This window comes from Sus scrofa, chromosome 11, assembly GCF_054392235.1.
Source record: "Sus scrofa isolate SSC_HxYL_T2T_F1_AM1 chromosome 11, Sscrofa_HxYL_maternal_Yorkshire_Landrace_v2.0, whole genome shotgun sequence".
Lineage (NCBI taxonomy): Eukaryota > Metazoa > Chordata > Mammalia > Artiodactyla > Suidae > Sus > Sus scrofa.
The window spans coordinates 1,692,369-1,717,556 of NC_139393.1; the positions used below are offsets into that span (position 1 = coordinate 1,692,369).

The 25,188-nt window shown below is 51.3% G+C and overlaps 2 protein-coding genes across 2 annotated transcripts in view; one reads left to right on the top strand and one right to left on the bottom strand.

Moving 5' to 3' along the window:
• Window positions 1-23,639, top strand: part of IL17D (interleukin 17D) — a 37,036-nt gene extending 13,397 nt beyond the window's left edge. Inside the window, exon 3 of the mRNA XM_021065436.2 lies at window positions 22,295-23,639. Coding sequence (XP_020921095.1) covers window positions 22,295-22,580 — 286 coding nt within the window. The 3' untranslated portion in view covers window positions 22,581-23,639. The remainder of the gene's footprint in view (window positions 1-22,294) is intronic.
• EEF1AKMT1 (EEF1A lysine methyltransferase 1) overlaps window positions 18,754-25,188 on the bottom strand; it is a 33,823-nt gene continuing 27,388 nt past the window's right edge. Inside the window, exon 5 of the mRNA XM_021065435.2 lies at window positions 18,754-24,813. Coding sequence (XP_020921094.1) covers window positions 24,677-24,813 — 137 coding nt within the window. The 3' untranslated portion in view covers window positions 18,754-24,676. The remainder of the gene's footprint in view (window positions 24,814-25,188) is intronic.

Consider the following 25,188-nt stretch of genomic DNA (forward strand, 5'->3'; position numbering starts at 1 on the left):
CAGCTCACGGCCACGCTGGATCCTCAACCCACTGAGCAAGGCCAGGGATCGAACCCGAAACCTTATGGTTCCTAGTCAGATTCGTTAACCACTGCGCCATGACGGGAACTCCCCTGAGTCCTCTTCTTGTTGGTTTTTGTGAATTTATTATTTGGTTGGTTGGGTGGTGGTGGTGGTTGTTTTCTTTTTAGGGCTGCACCCACAGCATGTGGAGGTTCCCAGGCTAGGGGCTGAATTGGAGCTACAGCTGCCGACCTACACCATGGCCACAGCGATGTTAGCCCTGAGCTGCGTCTGCAACCTGCACCACAGCTCACGGCAACAACAGATCCTTAACCCACTGAGTGAGGCCAGGGGTTGAACCTGCAACCTCATGATTCCTAGTTGGATTTGTTTCTGCTGCACCACGATGGGAACGCCTATTTCTTGTTTTTTATTTGTGGTCGCTTTGTTTTCCAAGTATGTTAACCCTTTCCTGTGTCTGCTGACTTTAGACTAATGATCACATAGGCTCAAACACTCTAAAGAATCTATATTTCCTTTCCTTCTTTTTTTTTTTTTTTCCTCTTTTTTCTTTAGAGCCACACCGACAGCATTTGGAGGTTCCCAGGCTAGGGGTTGAATTGGAGCCATAGCTGCTGGCCTACCCCACAGCCACACCAATGCCAGATCCAAGCTGCATCTGCAACCTACACCACAGCTCACAGCAAGTCCTTAACCCACTGAGCAAGCCCAGGGATCGAACCCACATCCTCATGGTTGCTAGTCACGTTTGTTGCTGCTGAGCCACAAGGACTCTCTGTCTTCTCACTCTTCTTCCCCGCTTCTTAGGCGTTTGACCTTTTTCACATCTTTATGTTTGTCCCGTTGCTGTTCCGTGGGGGGGCGGGGGTTCGCCTACGCAGGTGGGATTTTGGCTGCGATCTGTGTCCTGACATGTTCAAGCGATTGCTCGCCAGTCGTGCCTTCCTTCATCCTGGATCTTCTTCTTTCCTGTTTTCCTTTAGGATTGGCTTAATTTAGGATGGCCGTGTTCTTTCTGTCTTTGCTTGTCAGAGAAATTCTTCATTTTGCCTATTTTAAATGCTAGTCTTGTTGGGTAGAGGATGCTGGGTTGCAGTTTTCTCTCTTTTAGACGTTTGACTACATCCTTCCTCTCCCTTCCGGCCTGTGGAGTTTCTCTAGACAGATGAGCTGAGAGCCTTACGGGGGTTCCCTTATACTTGCCTCATTGTTCTTCTGTTGCTGCCTTAGGCTCCTCTCCTCATCTTCAGCTTTGGCCATTTCTATGACACGGAGTCTTGCTCTCGGCCTCTTTGGGTTCATCTTGTCGGGAACCCTCTGTGATTTCTGTGCCTGGGTATCTGTTTCCTTCTTTAGATTTGGGGAAACTTCAGCCATAATCTCTCCGCATATGTTTTCAGTAGCTTAGCTCGCTCTTCTCTTTCTGGAGTCCCTGTTGCGGGTAGATGGCACACTCCGTATAGTCCCATAGACCCCTCAGAGAGCTTGCATTTTTTTTTTTCCATTTGGTTTTCCGTATTCTGTCCTGATTGGGTGATTTCTACCATTCCGGCTCCCAGGTCCTCTGTAGTATTCATTCTGCTGTTCAGTACCTTCAACTCAGCTCTGGTCTTGGCAAATGAATTTTCTGATTCTTCTTGGCTCCTTCTTGTAGTTTCTAGTTCCCTTTTAAAGGAATCTGGAGTTGCTGTTGTGGCTCAGCGGAGATGAACCCAACTAGCATCCTTGAGGATGTGGGTTTGATCCCAGGCCTTGCTCAGTGGGTTAAGGATCCAGCATTGCCATGAGCTGTGGTGTGGGTTGCAGATGTGGCTTGGATCTGGCGTGGCTGTGGCTGTGGTGTAGGCTGGCAGCTGTAGCGCCAGTTCAAGCCCTAGCCTGGGGACTTCTACATGAGGCCAGTGTGGCCCTTCAAAAAAACATCTGCATTGCTGTTGAAAGCTGTTGCTAGTTTCTTCATGGTTTTCATTACCTCCTTTTTGAACCAGGTGTCTGTTAGACTGCAGAGGTCTGGTTCATTTTTTTTGCTCCTTCAGGGGAAATATGTTATGATTTTTTGTCTTTTTGCCTTTTCTAGGACCATACCCATAGTGTATGGAGGTTCCCAGGCTAGGGGTCTAATCGGAGCCAGAGCTGCCGGCCTACACCACAGCCACAGCAACGTGGGATCCAAGCCGCGTCTGCGACCTACACCGCAGCTCACAGCAATGCTGGATCCTTAACCCACTGAGCAAGGCCAGGGATCGACCCCGCAACCTCATGGTTCCTAGTCGGATTTGTTAACCACTGTGTTACAACGGGAACTCCCAAAATATGTTCTTTTAACTGAGAGTGGTATCTTTGCTTTTTCATTCTGTTTACATTTTTCTTACTCTGTGAATTTACAGAAAACAATTATGTACTGTAGTTTTGGAGGGCTCTTTATATGCAGGCACATCCCTGGGCAGCCCGAGTGGGTTTACTCCTTTTTGGTGTGAGGGCTGCTTTCAGTTTGGATGCTTGATGTCTCTTTCATCAGTGTGTGCAGGCCGTTATCCCCTTGATAAGTGTGCAGGTGCCCAGCTTGCAGCGTTTCCCAGGAGGTGGGGGCATTGGGTCGTGCCTGCAGGCCTGTGGCAGTGACCGCCAGGTGGGGGTGGCAGCCCCTGGGGTGACTGGGGCAGCAGGTGGTGCTTTTTCAGGGGACCCTCAGTGGTGGCAGGCTCTGCCCACCTCTGGAGTTGGAGATGGTTGTGGTGGTTTGTAGCTGCCCCTATAGCCCATGCAAGAGGTGCCCTGCCACCTGAGAGGCTTCATGTGCACAGAGAAGGAAGTTTCTGGGGTGGTCCCCCCAGCTGCTAAACACTGTCGCCTCGCTTCTCTGGCAGGCTGTGGTACCCTGCTCCCTACCCCGCTCTGGCTGTTTCTGCACAGCCAACCCTAGTCCTCTCCCCAGAACTGGCCGCCAAAGCCCCAACCTCCCAGCCCCTGCCCAGGTGTCTCGGGCTCTGATGTCCAGGGGCGGGTGATACCAGTGGTTTGTGCAGCTCTCTCTGCCCTCCTCTGTCCAGCTGCTTTTCTCCGAGGCTTTGAGGCTCCCTCTCCATCCGGGCTGCTCTCCCTGTTAGCTGGCTGGCCTCCCAGGGTGGGGATTCTTCCCTCATTCATGGCTCCCTCTCAGGAAGGCTGGTCCCGCCCCAATTCTTCTTCTCTCTTCTGTTTTCCTTTTGTTCTACCCAGTCGTATGGAGATTGTCTTGTCCTTGTTGGGCCAGCGTTCAGTAGATGGTCTCTGTGAATTGTTCTGCATGTAGATTTTTTCTGATACGTTTGTGGGAGGAGGTGAGCTCTGTGTCCTGCTCCTCTGCCATCTGGATGCCCTGTATCATTTTTTCAGATCCCACGTTTAAGTGATACCATATGGCGTTTGTCTTTCTCTGACTTCACTTTGTGCGATAACCTCTAGGTCCGTCCGTGTTGCTGTGAATGGCATTATTTGTTCTGTATTACGACTGGGTGATACTTTGTTGCATGTAGGTACCACATCCTCATTCCTCTGTTGAGGGTCATTTAGGTTGGTTTCATGTCTTGACTCTTGTGAACAGCATTGCGATGACCTAAGGGTGCAGCTGTCTTTTCAGGTTACGGTTTTCTCTGGATTGATGCCCAGAAATGGGATGACTGGATCATATGGTGGTTCTGTATTTCGTTTTTTAAAGAGCCTCCATACCGTTCCCTATGGTGGTTGCACCAATTTACATGCCCACCAACAGTGTAAGAGGGTTCCCTTTTCTCCGCACCCTCTCCAGCTTTTATTATTTGCAGACTTTTGGCTGATGGCCATTCTGATCCGTGTGAAGTGATGCCTAAGTGTAGTTTGGACTTGCATTTTCTCTAATAATTAGTGGTATTATCTTTTCATCTGTTTTTTGGCCGTCTGTATGGATTCTTTACAGAAATGTCTATTTAGTTCTTCTGCCCATTTTTCAATTGGGTTTTTTGGGTCTTTTTGTTTTTTAGCTGCATGATTTGTTTGTATATTTTGGAGATTTTCCTGTTGTTCGCTTCATTTGCAGAGATTTTTCTCCCCATCTGTGGGCTGCCTTTTTGTTTATGATTACCTTCGTTGTCCAAAAGCTCTTAAGTTTAATCAGGACGTATTGTTTTGTTGTTGCTGTTGTTTTTCATTACTGTAGGAGGTGCATCTGAAAAGAGTGTTCATTTCAAAGAGTGTTCTGCCTGTGTTTTCCTCTAGCAATTTTATAGTATCTGGTCTTAACATTTATGTCTTTAATCCATTTCTTTATTGTCGTGGTGGTAGAGAGTGTTCTAATTTCATTCTTTTACATGTAACTGTCCAGTTTTCCCAGCACCACTTATTGAAGAGACTGTCTTTTCTCTTTTGTATATTCTTGCTTCCTTTGTCATAGATTGGTTGACCATAGGTGTGTAAGTTTATTTCTGGGACCTCTGTTTTCAGGTTATGGTTTTCTATTGAACTGTGTGCTTATTTTTGGCACAGTATCATACTGTTTCGATGACTGTAGCTTTGTAGTATAGTCTGATGCCACGGAAGCTGATTCCTCCAGCTCCCTTCTTTCTTAAGTTTGCTTTGGCTATTCGAGATCTTTTGCATCTCTATATAAATTTGAAATTTTTTATTCTAGTTTTGTGAAAAAATGCCATCAGTAGTTTGAGAGGGATTGCAGTGAAATCTATACTAGATTGCCTTGGGTAGTATGATTATTTGGACATATACTTCTAATCGATGAATATGTTGCACCTTTCCGTGTATTTGTCATCTTCCATTTCTTTCGTCAGTGTCTTAGAGTTTTCTGAGTATGAGTCTTTTACAAAAACTCGTTAGATAGGTTTCTCCCTAAGTAGTTTCGTCTTTTTGATGAGATGGTAAATGGAATTGTTTACTTAATCTCTCTGGTAGTTCACTGTTAGTGTACAGAAATGCTCCAGATGTCAATATATTAATTATATATCCTCCAACTTCACCAAATTCAGTGCTGAGCTCTAGCAGTTTTCTGGTGGCATCTTTAGGGTTTTCTTTGCATGGTATCATGTCATTTGCAGATAGCAAATTTACTTCTTCCTTTCCAACCTGGGTTCTTTTTGTTTCTTTTTCTTGTCTGATTGACTTGGCTAGGGCTCTTAATACTCTGTTGAATGAAAGTGGTGGGAGTGGACATCCTTCTCTTGTTGCTTATCTTAGAAGAAATGCTTTCAGCTTTTCATCGTTGCATATGATAATAGCTGTGGGATTATCATACATGGCCTTAACTTTTGTTGAGGTATGTTCCCTCTATACCACTATCAGAGAGTTTTTACCATAAATGCTTGAACTTTGTCAAAAGCTTTTCCTTCGTCTCTTGCAATTATCATATAGTCTTTATTCTTCAATTTGTTAATTTGGTATATTACATTGATTCATTTCCAGGTATTGAAAAGTCCTTGCATCCCTGGGATAAGTCCTACATGGTTTATGATCATTTAATGTATTGCTGGAGTCAGTTTGCTGATAACTTTGTTCAGGATTTTTACATCTGTTTTCATCAGTGATATTGGCCTGTAATTTGTGTGTGTGTGTGGTATCTTTGGTTATGGCATCAGGGTGAGGCTGACCTTACAGAACGAGTTAGGTGTGTTCTTTCCTTTGTAATTTTTTGGAATAGTTTGAGAAGCAAACCAAGGGTGTTAACTCCTCTCCAAATGTTTGGCAGAATTCACCCATGAAGCCGTCTGGTTTTGGTTATTTGAATTTTTTTTAAATGATTCATTTTCATTACTGGTATTTGGTCTGTTTGTATTTTCTGTCTCTTCCTGGTTCAGTGTTAGGAGATTGTACACTCCTAGGAATTTGTCCTTTTCTTACGGTTTGTCGGTTTTTCTGGTGCATAATTGCTCATGATAGCCTCTTATGATCCATTGTGGTTCTGTGGTATCAATTATAACTTGCCTTTTTTCATTTTTGGTTTTATTGATTTGGACTCTCTTTTTCTTGATGAGGCTAAAGATTTGCCTATTTTGGTTTTCAAAGAAGGTTTTGGGTTTTTTTGTTGTTGTTTTTTGTTTTTTCGGTCTCTTTCACCTACAGTACAGCTTGCAGCAACGCTGGATCCTTAACCCACTGAGCAAGGCCAGGGATTGAACCCACATCTTCAAGGTTGCGAGTCAGGTTCTTAAACTGCTGAGCCACAGTGTGAACTCCCTAGCTTTGGGTTTTGTTTGTTCTTTTTCTGGTACCTTTAGGTGTGTGTTTAGGTTGTTTGAGATTTTTCTTGTTTCCTGAAGTCAGTTTGTATTGACATAAATTTTTCCTTTGTCGAGGCATACTTGATTTACAGTTAGTTTCTTGTGCACAGCAAAATGACTCAGTTGTATGATGTACGTAATATAGAAACACTTTTTCATCTTCTTTTCCATTGTGATTTATTACAGGATGTTGAATATAGTTCCCTCTGCCATTCAGTAGGACCTCGTTTGTTTGTTTTTCTTTTTTAGAGCCACATCCGTGGCCTGTGGAGGTTCCCAGGCTAGGGGTCCATTCGGAGCAACAGCTGCTGGCCTATGCCACAGCCACACCAGATCCGAGCTGCATTTGTGACCTATACCACAGCTTCCGGCAACGCCGGATCCTTAACCCACTGAGTGAGGCCAGGGATCAGCCCTGAAACCTCCTGGTTCCTAGTCGGATGCGTTGCTGCCGCGCCAAGGCAGGAACTCCAGTTGGACTTCGTTGTTCATCCATTTTACATGCAGTCGTCTGTATCTGCTGATCCCAAACCCTGGGTGATCCCTCTGCCCTTCTCTTGCCCTTGGCAGCTGTAAGTTTGTTTTCTGTGTCTGGAAGTCTGTTTCTGCTGTGTAAATAGTTTATTTCTTCCATTGCCTTAGATTCTACATAGAGGCAAGTCCTATTCTAGCATGTGTGTGTATATATAGCACATCTTTTAAAAATAATTTTTGGCATTAGTTGACTTTAAATGTATTAGTTTCAGGTGTACAGCAAAGTGAATCAGTTATACATACGTCCTCTTTTTTCACATATGGGTTATTGCAGACTATTAAACAGATGTGCCTGTGCTGTCTAGTGTGTCCTTGTTAGCGACCTTTTTTATGCACTGTAGTGTGTATGTGAAATTCCCATTTGCCTCATTGATCCCTTCCCACCATGGAAACCTTATGGTAACCATAAATTTGATTTTGAAATCTGAGTTTGTTTTATAAGTTCTTTTTTTTTTTTTAAGTCAGATTCCACATAGAAGTGATATCATATAATGTTTGTCTTTTTCTGTCAGAGTTCCTTCACTTTGTATGATAATGTCTAGGTGCATCCATGTTGCTGCAGAAGGCATCACCTAATTCTTTTTATGGCTGAGTAATAGTCCACTGTATATATGTACCGTATCTTATTCATACATTCCCCTGTAGATGGACATTTAGTTTGGTTCCATGACTTGGCTATTGTAAATAGTGCTTTAAGGAACACTGGGACTGCATGTATCCCTTCATAGTAAGGTTTTCTCCAGATATAAGCCCAGGAGTGGGATTGTTTGATTGTATGGTAACTCTATTAGTTTTTTTTTTTTCGGTCTTTTTAGGGCCGCACCTGTGGCATATGGAGCTTCCCAGGCTAAGGGTCAAATCGGAGCTGTAGCTGCTGGTCTACACCACTGCCACAGCCACTCCAGATCTGAGCCATGTCTGCAACCTACACCACAGCTCATGGCAATGCCAGATCCTTATCCCAGTGTTTGAGGCCAGGGGTCGAACCTGCGTCCTTGTGGATGCCAGTCAGCTTTGTTTCTGAGCTACAATGGGAACTCCAAGTGTTTTGTTTTGTTTTTTTTTTTTTCTTTACACCACTGAGCCACAATGGGAACTCCTATTTCTAGTTTTTAAGGAACTACCATACTATTTTCCATAATGGCTGAGCCAGTCTACATTTCCACCAACAGTATAATAAGGGTCCTTTTTCTTTACTCTTCAGCGCTTTTTAAAATTTTGTAGATGTTTTGAAAATGGCCATTCTAAAAAAAAAAGGAGTTCCTGTTGTGGCGCAGTGGAAACAAATCTCCCTCGAGACCAAGAACGAGATTTCGGGTTCGATCCCTGGCCTTGATCAGTGGGTGAAGGATCCGGCGTTGCCATGAGCTGTGGTGTAGGTCGCAGACAAGGCTCGGATCCCACATTGCTGTGGCTGTGGTGGAGGCCGGCAGCCAAAGCTCCGAATCGACCGCTAGCCTGGGAACCTCCATGTGCCACGGGTGTGGCCCTAAAAAGCAAAAAACAAAGCAAAAAAAAAAAAAGAAGGAAAGAAAGAAAATGGCCATTCTGACCAGTGTGAGTTGATCCCGCATTGTAGCTTTGATTTGCATTTCTCTAATAATTAGTGATGTTGAGCAACTTTTCATGGGCCTCTTGGCTTGTCTCCTTAAGTCTTCTCACTTTGATTGGCTTGTTTGCATTTTTGTTTTGAATTAGATGAGTTGTTTGTGTATTTTGGAAATGAAGCACTTATTGGTCTTATTGTTTGCAAATAGTTTCTCCTGGTCTGGAGGTTCTTTTTGTTTATGGTTCCCTTGGCTATGCAAATACTTGTAAGTTTGATTAGGTCCCACGTGTTTATTTTTCCTTTTATCTTTTTTTTTTCTTTTTTTCTTTTTAGGGTGCCACCTGTGGCATATGGAATTTCCCAGGCTAGGGGTTGAATCAGAGCCACAACAGGAGCTCATGCTTTTATCTTTATTACCTTGAGAGAATGAGATAAGAAAACATTAGTACCTTTTTACGTCAGAAAATATTTTGAGAGTTCCCATCTCGGATCAGTGGTAACAAACTCAGCTAGAATCCATGAGGATGTGGGTTCGATCCCTGGCCTCAATCGGGGTTAAGGATCCAGCATTGCCGTGAGCTGTGGTGTAGGTCACAGACATGGCTTGGATCCCACATTGCTGTGGCTGTGGTGTAGATGGGTAGCGTAGCTCCAATTCGACCCCTAACTTGGGAGCTTCCATATGCTGCACCTTCGGCCCTATTTTTAAAAAAGGCAAAAAAAAAAAAAAAAAAAAAAAAGTTTTGCCTCTATTCTCTTCTAGGAGTTTTATGGTTTCATGTCCATATTTATTAGAACTGCTTTTGCTGTGCCCTATAAATTTTGGATCACTGGGTTTTTGTTTTCATTTGGCTTCGGGTATTTTAAAATTTCTTTGATTTCTTCTGTGATGCATTGGTTGTTTAGTAGCATATTGTTTAGCCTCCATGTTTCTGTGTTTTTGCAATTTCTTCCTTGCAGTTGATTTCTAATTTCATAGTGATATGGTCAGAAAAGATGCTTGGTATGATTTCAGTTTTCTTAAGTTTACTGAGACTTGATTTGTGGCCTAGATGTGATCTACCCTGGAAAATGTTCCGTGTGCACTTTGAAAGAGTGTGTATTCTCCTTTTAGATAGAATGTTTGGTATATATCTGTTAAGTCCATTTGGATCATTTAAAGCCAGTGTGTTTGTTTTGTTGATTTTTTTTTTTTTGTCTTGGATGATCTGTCCACAAATGTAAGTGGGCTGTTAACATCCTCTATTATTGTGTGACTTTTAATTTCTCTCCTTATGTTAATATTTATTTTACATATTTAGGTGATCCTATGTTGGGTGATCCTGTGTTGCTTTCTGTATTAGGTGATCCTTTATTTACAGTTGCTAGACTTTCTTGGACTGATCCCCTGACCATTATGTAATGCCCTTCTTTGTGTCTCTTATCAGTCTTTGTTTTAAAGATGATTTTGTCAGGTGTGTATTGCTACCCCAGCTTTCTTGTGATTTTCATTTGTATGGAATACTTTTCCCATCCCCTGCCTGTCAGTCTGTATGTCTTTAGATCTGAAGTGGTCTCTTATAGGCAGCATATATATGCGTCTTGTTTTTTCGTCCAGACAACTACTCTTTTTTTTTAATTGACATATACTTCATTACAATGTTGTGTTAGTTTCAGATGGGCAGTAGTGTGATTCAGTTACACATACATATATGTCTGTTTTCTTCAGGTTCTTTTCCCCCAAAGGATATTACAAAATACTGAATATAATTCCCTGTGCTCTCCAGTAGGTCCTTGTTGATTATCTGTTTTATTTATGGTATTGTGTACCTATTAATCTCAAACTTACAATTTCTAATCACTTTTACCTTTGGTAACTATAAATTTGTTTTTTTATATCTTTGGGTCATTTCTGCTGTGTATATAAGTTTACTTGTATCATTTTTTTTAGATTCCACATACAAGTAATACCATGTGATATTTGTTTTTCTCTGGCTTTCTTGACTTAGTATTACAATCTCTAGGTCCACCCATGATGCTGCAAATGGCATTATTTCATTCTTTTTTACAACTATGTAATATTCCATATATATAAATAGGCCATATATTTCTTATCCCTTCATCTGTCGATGAATATTTAGGTTGCCTCCATGTCTTGGCCATTCACTCTGTGTCTTTGATTGGAGCATTTGGTCCATTCACATTTAAAGTAATTATTGAGTTCCCTTCATGGCACAGTGGTTAATGAATCCGACTAGGAACCATGAGGTTGCAGGTTCAGTCCCTGGCCTTGCTCAATGGGTTGAGAATCCGGCATTGCTGTGAGCTGTGGTGTAGGTTGCCGACGCGGCTTGGATCCCGCGTTGCTGTGGCTCTGGTGTAGGCCAGTGGCTACAGTTCCGATTAGACCCCTAGCCTGGGAACCTCCATATGCCGTGGGTGTGGCCCTACAAAAGAGAAAAAAAAAATATTGATAGGTATGTACTTAATTGCCATTTTGTGAATTGATTTTCGGATTATTTTAATAGTTCTTTTTTGATCCTTCATCATTTGTTCTTTGTAATTTGATGATTATCTTTTCTGTTATGTTTGGATTCCTTTCTCTTGTGTGTGTATCTAGTATAGATTTTCGGTCTGTGGTTACCATAAAGTTTATACATAACAATGCAAATATATATGTGTGATTGAGTTGCTCATCTCTTCGTTTCAAACACATTTTAGCAACCCTGCATTTTTATTTCCCTCCTCTCAAGATTACCATTTTTGACATATTTTACACATTTGTGGGGTTTTTTTTGACCACACCCTGCAGCACATGGAAGTTCCGGAGCCAGGGATTGAATCTTCGATGCAGTTGCAGTTTGTGCCTCAGCTGCAGCAACGCTGGATCCTTAGGCCACTGTACCACCAGGGGACTTCTTACATAGCCCTATATTATTAACTGATGACTGCTGATGGAGATGATTTTTACTACTTTCATTTTTTAACCTTCCTACTGGCTTTCTGTGTGATTGATTTACTACTTTACATATATATATTTTTGTTGTTGTTGTTGTCTTTTTGCCATTTCTAGGGCCGCTCCCATGGCATATGGAGATTCCTAGGCTAGGGGTCTCGTCGGAGCTGTAGCCACCAGCCTGCACCACAGCCACACCAGATCCGAGCCATGTCTGCTCCCTACACCACAGCTCATGGCAACGCCAGATCCTTAACCCACCAAGGAAGGCCAGGGAATGAACCCGCAACCTCATGGTTCCTAGTCAGATTCATTCACCACTGAGCCACGACGGGAACTCCCTACTTTACTGTATATTTGCCTTTACCAGTAAGCTTTTGCTTTTTGTAATTTTCATGTGTCTAATTTTGGCCTTTTCTTTTTCACTTAGAGAAGTTCCTTTACATTTCTTGTAAAGCTGCTTTGGTGGTGCTGAACTCTTGTAGCTTTTGCTTTTCTGTAAGACTTTTTATCTGTCGTAAAATCAGAATGAAAACCTTGCCAGGCAGTATATTCTTGGTTTTTCCCTTTCATCAGTTTAAATGTCATGCCACTCCCTTCTGGCCTGCAGAGCTTCTGTGAAAATGAGTTGATAACCTTATGGGAGTTCCCTTGTGCGTTTCTTGTTGCTTTTCCTTTGCTGCTTTTGATATTCTTTGTTTATCTTTGCCTTTTGCCATTTTGAGTACAGTGTGTCCTGGTGGTGTTCTCATGGGGTTGACCCTGTTTAGGACTCTCAGTGCTTCCTGGGTCCGAGTGTCTGTTTGCTTTCCCAGGTTGGGGGAGTTCTGTCATGTCTTCTACTGTGCTGTCTCCCCTTGCTCTCTCTTCCCCTTCTGGGACCCCTACAATGCAGCTCTTACCATGCTTGAGGTTATTCCAGAGATCTCCTGGACTGTCCTTATTTCTTTTTATTCTTTTTTCTGTTCAGTGTCAGTGATTTTTTTTTTTTTTACTACTCTGTGTTCCACTTTGCTGATCTGTTCCTTCATATTAATTCATTAATCCAATGTTCATCACCTCATTTCAGTTACTGTATTTTTTTTTTTTTCATTTTACGGCTGCACCTGTGGAATATGGACGTTCCCAGACTAGGGATCAAATTGGAGGTGAAGCTGCTGGCCTATGCCACAGCCACAAGCGGATCTAAGATACTGTGACCCTGACCACAGCTTGGGGCAACACTGGAGCCTTAACCCACTGAGGATTGAATCCGCATCCTCGCAGAGACAACGTCAGGTCATAAAGCTGCTCAGCCACAGCAGGAACTCCAGTTATTGTGTTATTAATCTCTGGTGATTTTATTTTCTGACTCTTTGTATAAAACATCTAATGTCTCACTGCACACATCCATTCTTCTCCTGAGTTCTTTGACCTTTCTGGTAATGACCTTGAACTCGGTTGGGCTGATGTCCTGCCTCCCCTTCATGTAGTTCTTCTCCTGGGTTTTTATCTTTTGCCTTAATTTGGAACTTATTCCTCTGTTGCTTCATTTTGCCTACTTTGCTATTTTTATTTCCATGTATCTGGTGAGGTGGCTGTTTCTGACCTTGGAGAAGTGACCTTTTGGAACACATCCTGTGTGTCTCAGGAGCACAGTCCCCTCTGGTCACCTGAGCATATGTTCTGGGGGGCCCCCTGTGTGGGCTGTATGCGTGCTTCTGCTGTGTCAGGGCGACTACTCTGGGTTGTCTGTAGGCCTTGCTGGCCCCTGGGATTGTTGGCAGCCACGCTCCATCTGTGTGGAGGCTCTTTGCCATTTTTGGTAGCCCTTGGTCAAGAGGCTGTGGGGCTGGGGGTCTTGGGGAAAGTGCTGGCCCTCTCACTCGTGAAGCCAGATTCTAGATTCGGGTGGCTTGTTGTGGGGCCCTAGATCTAGTTTTGGCCTGCTCATGTTGGAGCCTCCTTCTAACCTGGCTGGCTGCAGGTTTGGGGGTGGCCTGAAGCTGTTGCTGGCCTGCTGCTGAGTGGGGCTGGGTCCTGGGAGGCTGGCTGAGGGGTCCCAGGTGTGTGGGAGCTTGTGCTGTCCTGCTCTGGGTGGGCTGCATCCTGCCTCGGCAGCTTTGGGGCCGGTGATCAGGGTCGGGGCCTGGGGCGTCCCAGGCTGGTTGTGAGGCTGGAGGGCAGGGCTGGGGCCCAAGGGGTCCTGAGGCTAGTTGCCTGCCCTGTGGTGGGCAGAGGTGTGACCCCAGATCTCTGACCGCAGGGCCCTGAGGGTCCCAGGGTCTGGGTGGGGCTGGGGTCCTGGGCCCTGTGGTGGGCGGGGCTGCATCCAGAGATGGCCCTGGGCTCAGGGCCTCCTAAAGCAGCCTGTCTGCTGGCGGGCAGGGCTGTGTCTCTGCCCAGTTAGTTGCTTGGTGAGGAACACTGGTACCTTCAGGCTGGTGGGTGTGCAATGGGCTGATGAGCGGGGGGGGGGGGGAACCCACCATGGCACCTGCCAGCCTCAGCATCCTTGGGGTAGGTAGGAGCTCTGAAAACGGCCTTCCCAGTGTCCCGGCCGGGGCAGGGTGGGGCTGCATTGCCGAGCCTCTGGAGCTGCTCCAAGATCAGCAGCAGGCCTGGCCCAGGCTCCGCTCAAGTTGCCCATGTCTGCTGGTCCCAGAGCGTGTGAGGTTGTGCGCACTGTCAGGGTGGGGCCTGTCCCCAGCCCCTGGCTCTCCCGCACGATGGTACCCCGGCCTTCAGAGCCAGCTGGGGGCCAACCCCCCGGTGCAGGAGCCCCGGCCAGGCCCCTGGTGGCGCTCAGACCCCTCGCCCCCTGCCGGGAACCTCCTGCTTTGCAGGTCGCCTGTCTGGGGGGCGTGGGACGTGACTGCACTGCCACTTCCCTTCCGACCGGCTCCTTCGTTCCGTCGTTATTCATCCCTAGAGAAACGGGGTCATTTTCGTGTGCCTCTGAGGGGCGGGAAGCCGGGCTCTTCCTGCTCCACCATCCCGGCCAAGCTCCGCATAAGGGCCAGCATCTCACGTGTCAAATTGAGCGCAGAGCGGGAAATTCACCAGTCATGAGCAGAGAGCAGGTGCTGAAGCAGCAAAGTGTCAGCAGGTCACGACAGCCTATGATTGACCCAGAGCTGGGGCTCGGGGGGACCAGGGGCTCCTGGCAAAGTCCCTCAGATGCCCTCGGTGGGGGCCAGGCAGGGGGAGCCACACCCAGGCCTGACCGCTCCTGTTCTGCTGGCTGTGCCCGCACTGCTGGGCTGTTAGAAAAGCAACACTCAGCCTCCAGAGTATCAACATACGGTCTCATTTACTTTGTGGCATCATGTTTGTTTCTTTTAAGAGTTAGCAACAAATAGGCCAAAAATAAAATGAATGTGATGGCTCAATAGGTTTTTTAAGCCATACTGACATAATGAGAAACATACTGTAAAAACACTGAGGTTTATTAAGGCTTAAAGATACACAGCCCTCAGTTCTGTTGAAACCCCAAAGAGAGACGCCTACCAACTCTCTAAGTAATGTTGACTTGTGGATGCTTTTCAGTTTTGTGTAGTTGTGTAAAGACTTTTCACAACCGTTTATTTTTAGGCTTTATTACTTTTCTCTATAAATTCCTCCTGGGAATTGAAGAGACTACAGCTACATTTGTTTTGCAGCAAGCAGCTCCGCGAACAGCCAGCAAGGTGATGGAAGAGGAGCAGACAGGGTGGATGGGCCGGGGGTGGGGGGAGTTAGGAAGTGTCTGGAAGCCTGGAATTTTCCCTCCGAGGGCCTGGCTGGCACTACTCTCTGTTCCCAGAACTTCCAGCTGGTGACTCAGGAATGGGCGCGGCGGCCTCAGCTTCCAGCTCGTGGGGGCACGAGGTCACACCGCCCCAGGCTGGGAAACGAGATGCCCACAGGTCCGTCCCTGGATGCTGAGCAGCAGGGTCCCGGGAGGGTTGAGGTAGGAAGGGTATTTACCCCCCCACCCAGCAGTGTCACCTGTTCGTCGCATCCACTATGAGGCGGTGCCCTGGATCAAGTTCTTACAACTGTCCGAGCCCCGTGTCCCCTCCGGTCTTTCTCTCTGCTTCCCCGCTCCCTGTGGGCAGCTCAGACCTGTGTTCGGGCCCCAGGTCCCCTCGGGCCGGGCGGGAGCCTGCCGGCCCGGCAGGTGGCCGGCAGGGGGCAGCACCGGCCGCCCTCCCTCCAGCCCGCCGGGATCTCCACGCGCCCGGCAAGGTCCCGGCCTCCGCGCTCGTTGGTCCTGAGGTTGTAAAGCCCAGACAGCCATCTGGCTTCCAGTGCCGTGTGTGCGGTGCAGCCCCGCGCAGCGCCGCTGCCGCTGTGCTCTCCGTGAGGAGGGGCAGAGGAGGGGGAAGGAGCGGGTGTCCCCAGCGGAGACCGCGGGCACCTGGGGCGTGGCCTCCACGCCGGGTAGAAAAGGCGCCCTGGCACGCAAAGCCCCAGCTGTCCTGCGGCGGGGATGTGACAGGTGAGAGGTCTGCCCGGGTCGCCCTGAGTGTCCTGGGTCAGCCACCTGCTCACGTCCTGCCGCGTGACCGGCCATGCCGCCGTCGCCCCCCGGTCCCGCTCGAGCCCAGTGTCTGCGCTCCTGACTCGGAGGCGCCAGGACGCCGGTGGATCCCTCCGAGTGTTCGTTGCTGGGAAGGGCCGGGAGGCTGTGGAGATCGTGGGGGCCGCCCCGACCGGTGTGGTCGAGGGGAAAATGCCCTGGCGGGCCCTTCGAGGCCCTGTGACCTCCGCCCGCCAGCGCCCAGGACGGGCACCAAGGTGGCGCCGAGCCCAGATTCTGCGGCTTCCCTGGCGGCGGCGCGCGTCCCGTGGGTGAGAGCTGTTCTGCTTTGAAGAGACTCCCCCAGCTGCCCTGCATGTGTGGCATCTGAGCCACACTGAGAACTTTGAGAAATTCGGCTTATTCACTCCATCTCTTGGTCCCTCGGCAGAGCTTTTGCCCTGGATTCTCTTCCAGGCGGTTCGTCTGTCTGCCCTGAGCTGCCAGATGAGCAGAGAGACCCTTCGTGGAATCCGAGCTTTTACCCTTTTCCAGGGGCCTGGCTGAGTGCTGGTGCAGGCCCGCCCTGGGGGTGCCGAGGGAGGGGTGTCTGTATGGCTCTGGCTCTGGTGGCATTCCTGGCTTCATGTCAGGGCTGCCCTGATGCCAAGCTTCGTGCTGCAGGATGGCCTCGGCCCCAGATGGCCCGACCCCTGTGTGTCCTTGGCCAGCAGAGTCTATCTGTGTCCCCTCCCCCGGGAGGCTCACACTCGGGTTTTGTCAGGTGGAGGGCAGTTTTCTGGGCGCCCTGGCAGTGGTGCCCGGAGTGACAGGAGGGCGGGCAGGTCCGTGGTCTCCTGTCCCCAGTCCCCTGCCTGCAGCCCTCCCTCCCCACTGGCTGCCTGTCCCCACCCCCATGGCAGGGCCTGTCCAGGAGGAACAGATGGGGTGTCAGTGACCTGTTAGGCCTGGGGCTCAGCAGGTGAGGGATCCCTGGTGTTTTTCTGACCCCCCCACCACTTGAGCCCTGTACCTGGGGAGGGGACAGTGGTCAAATCCTGAGATCCAGCAGCCTGTTTGTGCCTCCAGCAAAGAGCTAAGACCTTGTGCATTAGACTCCTCAGTCCTGTGCAGTAGACTCCTTGGCCTGGGAGTCCTTGTGGGGAGGTCACGAGACTGCAGGGGGCTGGGGACACGCACCCAGTTTCCCATTGGCCGTGGAGTCTGGGCTGGGGCCTCCAGCAAGCGGGGTTCCAGATTGGGGGTGAAGTGTGAGAATCTGCTTTTCACGGGCCCCACGCGGTTCTGAACCAGTTTGGAAACCTCGGTTCTGCCTTCCTGCAGGCGCCCACGTGCCGGAGAAACCTGGGCTCCTGGGGAGGGAGCCGGTTACCCTCAGAACTGCCAGCGTTACAGCATCTGCTGGAGAGACCCCCCCCCCCCCGTCTGCACGTAGACAGTTTCCTCCAAACTGTCTACGTGCTTCTCGGCCCGAATCTCAGGGCCAGCTGGCCAGGTTCTGAGGGAAGTGGGAGTCTGCGCGGGTGTGGCCTGACCTGGAGACCCCTGAGCCCCTGGAAACTCCGTGGACCACGGGTGTCTTTTCTAAGCAGAAGCCATGGCTAAAGTAGCGCGTTTTTAGTCCTGTCACCAAGAAGCCACCCCTCCACTGTGCAGAGCGCCAGCAAGGCAGTGTCACCTAGGTCGGATCAAAGCTGTAGGCTGGCCTCTTGCTCCCTCCAGGCCACCCTGGAGGAGGCCTGTTGACCTTGGCCCATCTCTGCACTGCGCCCGGGGGCTCAGGGCGCTGGGGACGAAGCCGTCATCCTGAGCCTCTGCTGCTGGAGCTGCCGCTCCTCATGTCTTCTGCCAAGTGGGGAGGTGGGTTTGTGTGTAAAGATGCCAGTTGTGTGGGTCTGAGCCCGGCGCTGCCCTGCACGGCTCGCCAACCTCCCAGAGCGCTTCGAATTGTTTCCTACGCGGCTCAGGGCCCGGGCAGCTCTCCCCCTGGCCCTGCTGTCCCGCGTTCCCCCGGGCCGGGTTTCTGTCACCTCTCCTCATTGCCCTTTGTTCCTGGATTAAGCCGGCCCAGCTGTCGCTCCCTCTGGCCAAGCGGTACCCTCAGGGCCCATCCTGCCCACGTCCCCGCCAGGCGCACCGCGGCCGGACTGGAGGCTGAGGCCGAGCGGAGGGAGCAGCCCACAGGCTCTTGTTCGGTGACAGAAGGGACCCCTGATGGTTCTGGACACTGTGTCCGTGGCAGCCTGCTTTACCCAGAGGCAGCCTGGCCGAGGAGGTGCCCGGGAGGTTGGGGTGGGGGCTTGGCTCTGCGTCCGTCCCGAGGCTTCTAGATGTTGCTCCTGACCCAGCGGCTGTTCTCCAGGGGAGCCGTGGGCCCACCCTTGGTGCTGGGGCTCAGGTGGCTGTGTGCCCGGCATCCCCCTCGGACCGTCGTCGACCGCATCCCCGGAGGTGGGGGAGGGGGAGCAGGAGTCTCACCGTCCCGGAGCTGTGGCCGGAGGTGGCCGGTGACAGTGGGAACTTCAGTCCCTCCGGCCGACTGGCGGGGTGGGGTGGATGTTATCACCGCGTGAGCCTCTGACCCGCCCAAACATCTGGGACCAGCAAGTGACCCGGGGACTGTCACCTGTGTTCAGAGAAACCCCGCTTGTTGGGCAGGGATCTTGATGCCCTCGCTCAGCCTCGGGTCCAGGGCGAGGAAGCCGCCTGAAGGGTGTGCGGGCTCCCACCCCGCACCGCGTCTACACCGTAGTCAGCCCAGCCTGTCAGCTCCCCCCTCGTGTTCCCGTGACCTGCAGATCCAGACCTTGGCTTCGGCCTTCAAGGCGGCCCCTGCACGCCTGCCCCGTGCTCCCCCTGGTCTGTCAGGCTGGGCTGAACGGAGGGCCCTGCTGACCCGCCGTGGCAGATCCAGCGGCCACGTTGTCTGTTCGTGTCTGTGTACACACGCCTGTGAGTTTGGCAGTTTCTTGGAAAGAAAAGGACTCTGTATTAAACAAAACCACACCGCCATTGACACACTTAAGAGTTCACACCTCCCGGGGGTCCTGCTGTGGCTCAGTGGGTTAAGGATCCAGTGTGGCCAGAGGTGGCTCGGATTCAGTCCCTGGCCGGGGAGCTTCCATGTGCCTCGTATGCCACCAAACAAAACAACCCTGTCAGTAGCCATCAGGTTTGCAGTACGGTGCCGTGAACTAGCTGCCGTGTCACACGCGGAGCCAGGACTTATTCTGACCCCTGCACCATTTGCCACCACCTCCCCCGCCTCTGGCAGACACCTGTCTGTCCTCTGTATCTTCGACTGGGTTGTTTTTTGTTTAGATTTCACGTCTGAGTGAGACCCTCTAGTGTTCGTATTTCTAACTCATCTCACTTAGCATAATGCCTTCGGGGTGTATCCGTGTGGTTGCAGATGGCAAGACTCCACCCTTTATCACGGCTGAGTGATACTCCAGGGTGTGTGGGTACGTACCACGTGTTCTCATCTGCTCCTCCGTGGCGGACACTCACCTACCGTAGATGCTGCAGTGATCATACCTCTTTTCAAGGGAGTGTTTTGTTTCTTCAGAGGGAATCGCTGTATCACAGAGCAGCTCTGCTTAACTTTTGGAGGCCTCTTCACGCTGTTCTGCGCAGTGTCTGCACCAGCTGCCCTTCCCGCCAACAGTGCACGGGGTCCCTGTGTCCACAACACCTGTTACTTCTTGTCTGCCGATGATGTGAGGGAACCTGCTTGTGGTTTGGCTTTGCGTTTCCCTGATGGGCCACGGTGAGAACCCTGCCATGTGCCTAGTGACCACCTCTGTATGTCGTCTTTGGAAAAATGTCTCTTCAGGTCTCAGTAACGGTATTGACGTCTGTGACTTTGGGTTTATTCTGGGTTAACCCCATCAGGTGGATTTTGTACAAATCGTCTCCCCCCTAGTGGGTTGCCCTTTGCTTCTGTCGATGGTTTCTCAAGGCTCTTTGCGTTTCTTTTTTCGGCATCTCTCCACACTCCCATGAGTGAGCTTTTTTAACTTCTGTCGACATGCTCGTGATTACCGTCCGCCTTCAGCCAGGTGCGCCCTTGGGCTTCAGACCGTCTTTCACTCTGGCCTGCGGGACCTGCTGGCTGGGCCGCCTGCTCCGCCATCCCCTGGCCTTCAGGGTCCCGGCCACCTCCGCCTCAGATGCTCCAGCCCCACCCTTCAGTTCTCCTGTGCTGCGGTTGTGACTCAGCCATGGGCTTTCCAATCCAGGCTCTGACCGCTGCCCTAACGCCCTTCCTCCCTTCCTCATCCCGCTGAATCCGTGCAGGTACCACTTTGCCCGGAAGCCCCCTGTGCTGCCATGGCGGCGTGACTGTTTGCCCCCCCCCCACAGTGGGAGTCCTCGGATGGCAGGTCCTTACGGTATTTCAGCTACATTGCCACTGCCTGAAGCGTGGGCACGCAGGTGTTTGTTGAATAATGTTGAACGGGATTGGATATAAATGCCTTTCCCTTGTAATTTTCAGTGAGGGTCTTAGACTGACCTCAGGCAGCTGAGGAGTCCTGAACTCCTCCTCCACGGGGGGCACTGGGGGGGGGGGTGGCGGAGCCTCAGGCCGAGTCCTTACCCTCCAGGGGAAGACGGTGTGCAGTTCTGGCTCAAAGACTCAGGAGGGTTCAGACTTCCTTAGGCCAGGGTATGGACGACTTGCCCTGAACCTTAACACGTGGCAAGTCTGCGTGGAACTGAGGCGGATCGGAGCAGATACTTGGCAGTGGCCCCTGCCCAGGGTCCCGCCCTGGGAGGAGGCAGAAAGGCTGCTGGGAAGGCGGGGTGAGGACCAGGTCCCGGAGGCCTTTGGAGGCAAAGCTGCAGTGCTTGGTCTTCCTGCGCCTGTGCCTGGGCTGACGGGGGTGGGAGGCGGGGGCCGGGGGCTGGAAGAGTAAGTTCTTGCAGAGGCAGCAGAGGGAGAGCGGCGAGACGTTACAGTGTTTTCAGCTGTGTGTGTGCACGTTGGAGGGGCTCCTGGCTGGCGTCGCGGCTCTAAGCACCCTGGTGGCAGGCGGCTGGCATCCCGGGCAGTACCCACCCCTGGTGTCGGTACAGAGCCCTCCCTCCTGGTGCAGCAATGAGAAGTTGGAGGGCCCCACGCCTACTCCACCCCGCTTCCTGAGCCCTCCCCAGGTCCACATGGTGGGCTGCGGGATGGGCCGGGTCCCTGAGTTTAAGCACTACCTCCCCCTTCCTGCCCTCCTCCCGCCACAGGAGTCGCCCGTCTGCTCTCTGGGCCCCACCTCCCCTCTGTGGTTGCAGGAAAGATACCACTTCTAGGCTCTTCTGGCATCAATGTCTGAAGACACTGGACGTAGAAACCCACGGACTTTCTTTCATGTCTGGGGCCACGGGCTGCCCTCAGGCTGGTCAAGCTGCTCAGGGGAGGCCTCTGGGCCAGCCCTTCCCCCACGCTGGATGGCATTACTGTTCTGCCTCCCTGTTCAGGTGGCCCTGCCTGCCTGCCTGGAGCTGGCCATATGGCTGTCCCCCTCAGCTGGAAACCCCTCGGTTCGTGCATGCACTGCAGTCCTTAGCAGTGATGGCACACCGGGGGACTGGAAGCGTCTGGAAGCCTGGCTGCGCCCTGCCTTCGAGCCTGTCCTGGGTTCGAGAGCCCTTGGGTGCCTCTCATTCACTCCCTCGGTCCTAGGCTCCCGTCGGGCTAGCACTTTTCGCCTTCCCAGGCGTGGCGTGTGGATGGATGTATGTGTCCCTTGAAAGGTCAGAGGTCACAGTTGTGACACCGAGACTTGGGAGTTGCTAGGACTCAGCTTCAGAAGAGAAACAGTCATCAGAGGACAGATGAAGGGAAAGGAATTTGGAGTCGTGGCAGTCCCATGAGATGGGGCCACTGTCCCCCTGCAAGGGCATGTTAGGGTCCCCATTAGGGACCTCTTAGCTTTGGGGGGCGGGAGGCAGCCGTAGGCTCAGGGAGGAGGCGACACTTGGGTGCAGGGAGACTTGGAGGACGTGAAAGTGGTCAGGCTCAGGCCATCATGGGCTTTCTGCCGGGCGGGGGGCGGCCTTCCTGGCTCCCTCCCCCCACGAGACTCAGCCTCGTCTCACACGCAGGAGGGCATGTGGCCCACCTGCTGGCCTCCAGCGCATCTCGCACCTGCCTTTGCTCCTGGCTGTTGGTAGGGCTCGGTGCAGAAGTGGCCCCAGCAGCCCCCTCAGAGCTGGAGGGGTGGCTCCTGGCGGAGTCGATTCCTGGCATTGCGCGGTGTGCAGTCAGTTCCAAGCAGTGTAGACCTTTCCTCCACGCGTCGGTGCCGAGGCGGAACGCGTTTTTAGGGAGTGACCCAGATGCCCTGGTAAACTGGTCCCTGCTTAAAGGGCAGCGGTGCTCAGGCCATGGTGGTCTAGCTGGGCGTCTGTGTGGAGCCAGCGGCGGGGTGACCCATCCAGCCCGCGTGTTCTGTGCGTCACCCTCGTGCCCGGGCTGCCCCGTGGGGACTAACCGTGCTCTCTCCCCGCAGGATCTCCTACGACCCGGGCCGCTTCCCCAAGTACCTGCCCGAGGCCTACTGCCTGTGCCGGGGCTGCCTGACCGGGCCGGCGGGGGCCGAGGACTTGCGGCTGCGCAGCGCCCCGGTGCTCGTGCCTGCTGTCGTGCTGCGCCGGACCCCGGCCTGTGCGGGCGGCCGCGCCGTCTACACCGAGGAGTATGTCACGGTCCCCGTGGGCTGCACCTGCGTCCCCCAGCAGCAGCAGCAAGAGGCGGGCGGCGTCCCCTCCGGCCTGGACAAGCAGGCCCGGCCCTGAGGCCACCCGGGCCCGCGGAGCCTCAGAGGCGGGATGCACGGGACGGTGCAACCGACAAGAACCAAGTGCTGTGTTTTTGCGGCCCCTTGGGGCGCCCCACTCCCCGCGGCGGGGCGGTGGGTGAAGACAGCCGGGACATGTCGGGGCACCAGGGCCCCACAAGGCAGATGACAGGGGCTTTAAAAATCTTGTTTAAAGTAGAATATATACTTTTTTTTTAAGCCATTTTCACTAGGGGCAGAAAATATTTTTATATTCGCCACTTGAGCAGGTCTATCAGCCATTTTTTCCTTGACATATGACCCTTTTATCAACCCTGAGCTGCACTTCCTCTGTCAGAATTTTTGGAGGCGCAGCGGAGGTCCCAGCCCCTCTGGCTGGCCTGTGGCCTGGGTCCCTGAATGGACCCCGCCCTGCCCCAGACGGCGCTCAGGCTCGGCTACCCCAGGGCCCGGCACCTGGTTTATCCGTGAGGATGGAAACGGCCGCAGGTCTGCACAGACTTTTCTTTCCATTTTTTAGGGGCCGATTTGTGGGCAAGAGGTGGTGAGATCTGGGCCAGCTCCCAGGCAGAACCCAAATCTTGGCTTACTAGCCAAGTTTGAGGAGAAGTGGGCATACCTAACTTCTGCAGAAGTGGCGCGTGGCAGCCTCTCTCTGTCCTGAGCAGGAGCTGAGTCCTTAAGCCTAAAGGAGTAGGTCTGACCCTGAAGGCAGAGTTCTTTGCTAGGCTGAGTCCTGAGCGCACTTCGCAGTCACTGAATGAGTGGAGTGAAGGGCGCAGGCTGAGCGCATCTCTAACTCTGCTTTGAGGGACTCAGTTTTTAGAGGAAACGCCCTTCCTATTAAGGTCACACTTCCGATCTGGTTGGGCCTTGGGACCGTCAGCCTCTCTGCATCTGTTGACAGGCTCCTGCCTCTGATACCCTTGGCCTTGGTTTAATCTGGACGGAAGGCTTACGAGAGCTTTCAACTTGTACACAATACTGACAGAGGTTGTGCAGGGAAAAACATCCCCGAGCAAAATTCAGGTTTTCCAAATAAAACATTGAAAACTGAGAGTGGTAGCTGTGCATAGTTGCATACAGTTTGGGGAATTTTTGAGCCTCTGGAAAAAAGGGGGGTGACTCTTGTGGGGGTGCATCTAGAATACATTCTTCTCCAGAAAACACAAGGCTCAGAGCAACAACAACAAAGAAACCCACATATTCGAAAAGAAAAACTGCCCTTCCAACCTTGGGGATGACTGCAGCAGCCGTCACTGCTGTTGCCTAACATTTTCCAGCCACTCCTCAGGTATAAATAGTGCCAAGGCCAGAGGAGAGTATGTGTAAATGGCTGCAGGAGGCGAACACCGCTGTTCCACGCCTTCTATTAATAATTTAACCTCAGCCGCTTACAGGCGGCACATCCCCAGTGGAAGACTCAGATTTCCATCCGAGATGGGGAAAGGCAACCTGCGTTTTATTTGCATTTTCTCCCTGATGGAACATTCATCCATTGAACAGGCATTAAGGTGCCTTGTCCGGGCTCTGAGCTCCTAGGAGACGGTTGTGAAATAAACGCGATCCCCACCCTGAGCTCCAGCTGCGCACGGCGCAGTCCTGAAAGCACACTCGGGTGGGTGGACGCCCCCCCCAGCCCCCGACGTGGGACCTACTCCTGAGACAGAGGCCAAGGTCCCGGGCAATCCCTAAGTTGCCTGTGCTTCTGCTCTTATGTTAGGACAGTAGATTGAATGTGACTTCTTGCAGATGGAATTCCACAGGTTTTTTTTTGTTTGTTTTTTTTTTTTTGCTCACATCCACAGCATACAGAGGTTCCCAGGCCAGGGATCGAACCTGTACCACAGCAGTGACAACACTGGATCCTTAACCTGCTGAGCTCCCAGGGAACTCCTATTGCACAGATCTAAGTGATCAAAAGCCAGGAACGTCACGAAGGAAATCACACTGAGATGTTATCTTCATTACCCCAAAAATCGGGCTGGGAGAGCCCCCGTTTGTTGTGGTGGCCCCAGCTTCTCAATCTACTAAGAGAACAGAGAGAGGGGAGTGGCACCCGGGTCCCTGACTGCACCCGGGGGGACCACGCACTCACAGTTCGCGGTCCAGCCCAGAAGCATAATTCACGTAACAGCGAAACTCGTTTCCCAAGGTTCGCGTGTGTTCTGGAATGAATTTGCACATCTTCACCCCAAGGAGCTTTGCTGCCTCTTCCTCCATGACGGCACCTGAGAGAACAAGCAGAGGCGCCTGGAGCCGCAGTACCGGCCGCCGGGGCGGCTGCCCAGCCAGGTGCGTGGAGCGGGGGCCGTGGGCCACCTGGCGGTGGGAGGTCAGGGCTGCACCTTCCTTTCTACTTCCCCCAACGTGTCAGCACATGGCCTTTTTTTCTCCTTGTCTCTCTCATCGGATAAGTCACTTTCCTACCTACGTGGACATTTAAAAATAGCTATTTCGCAAAGTAAGAAAGGGAAAGCAAAAATGACTACTGAAAGCCACTGTTCTCCGACTTGGAGCCAGAAACTCCGCTCTCAGTAGCAGCGAGTATGTTCAGACCCGCCTCTGGCTGAGCATGCCGTCTCGCCCTCAGCCCCGACCACGGC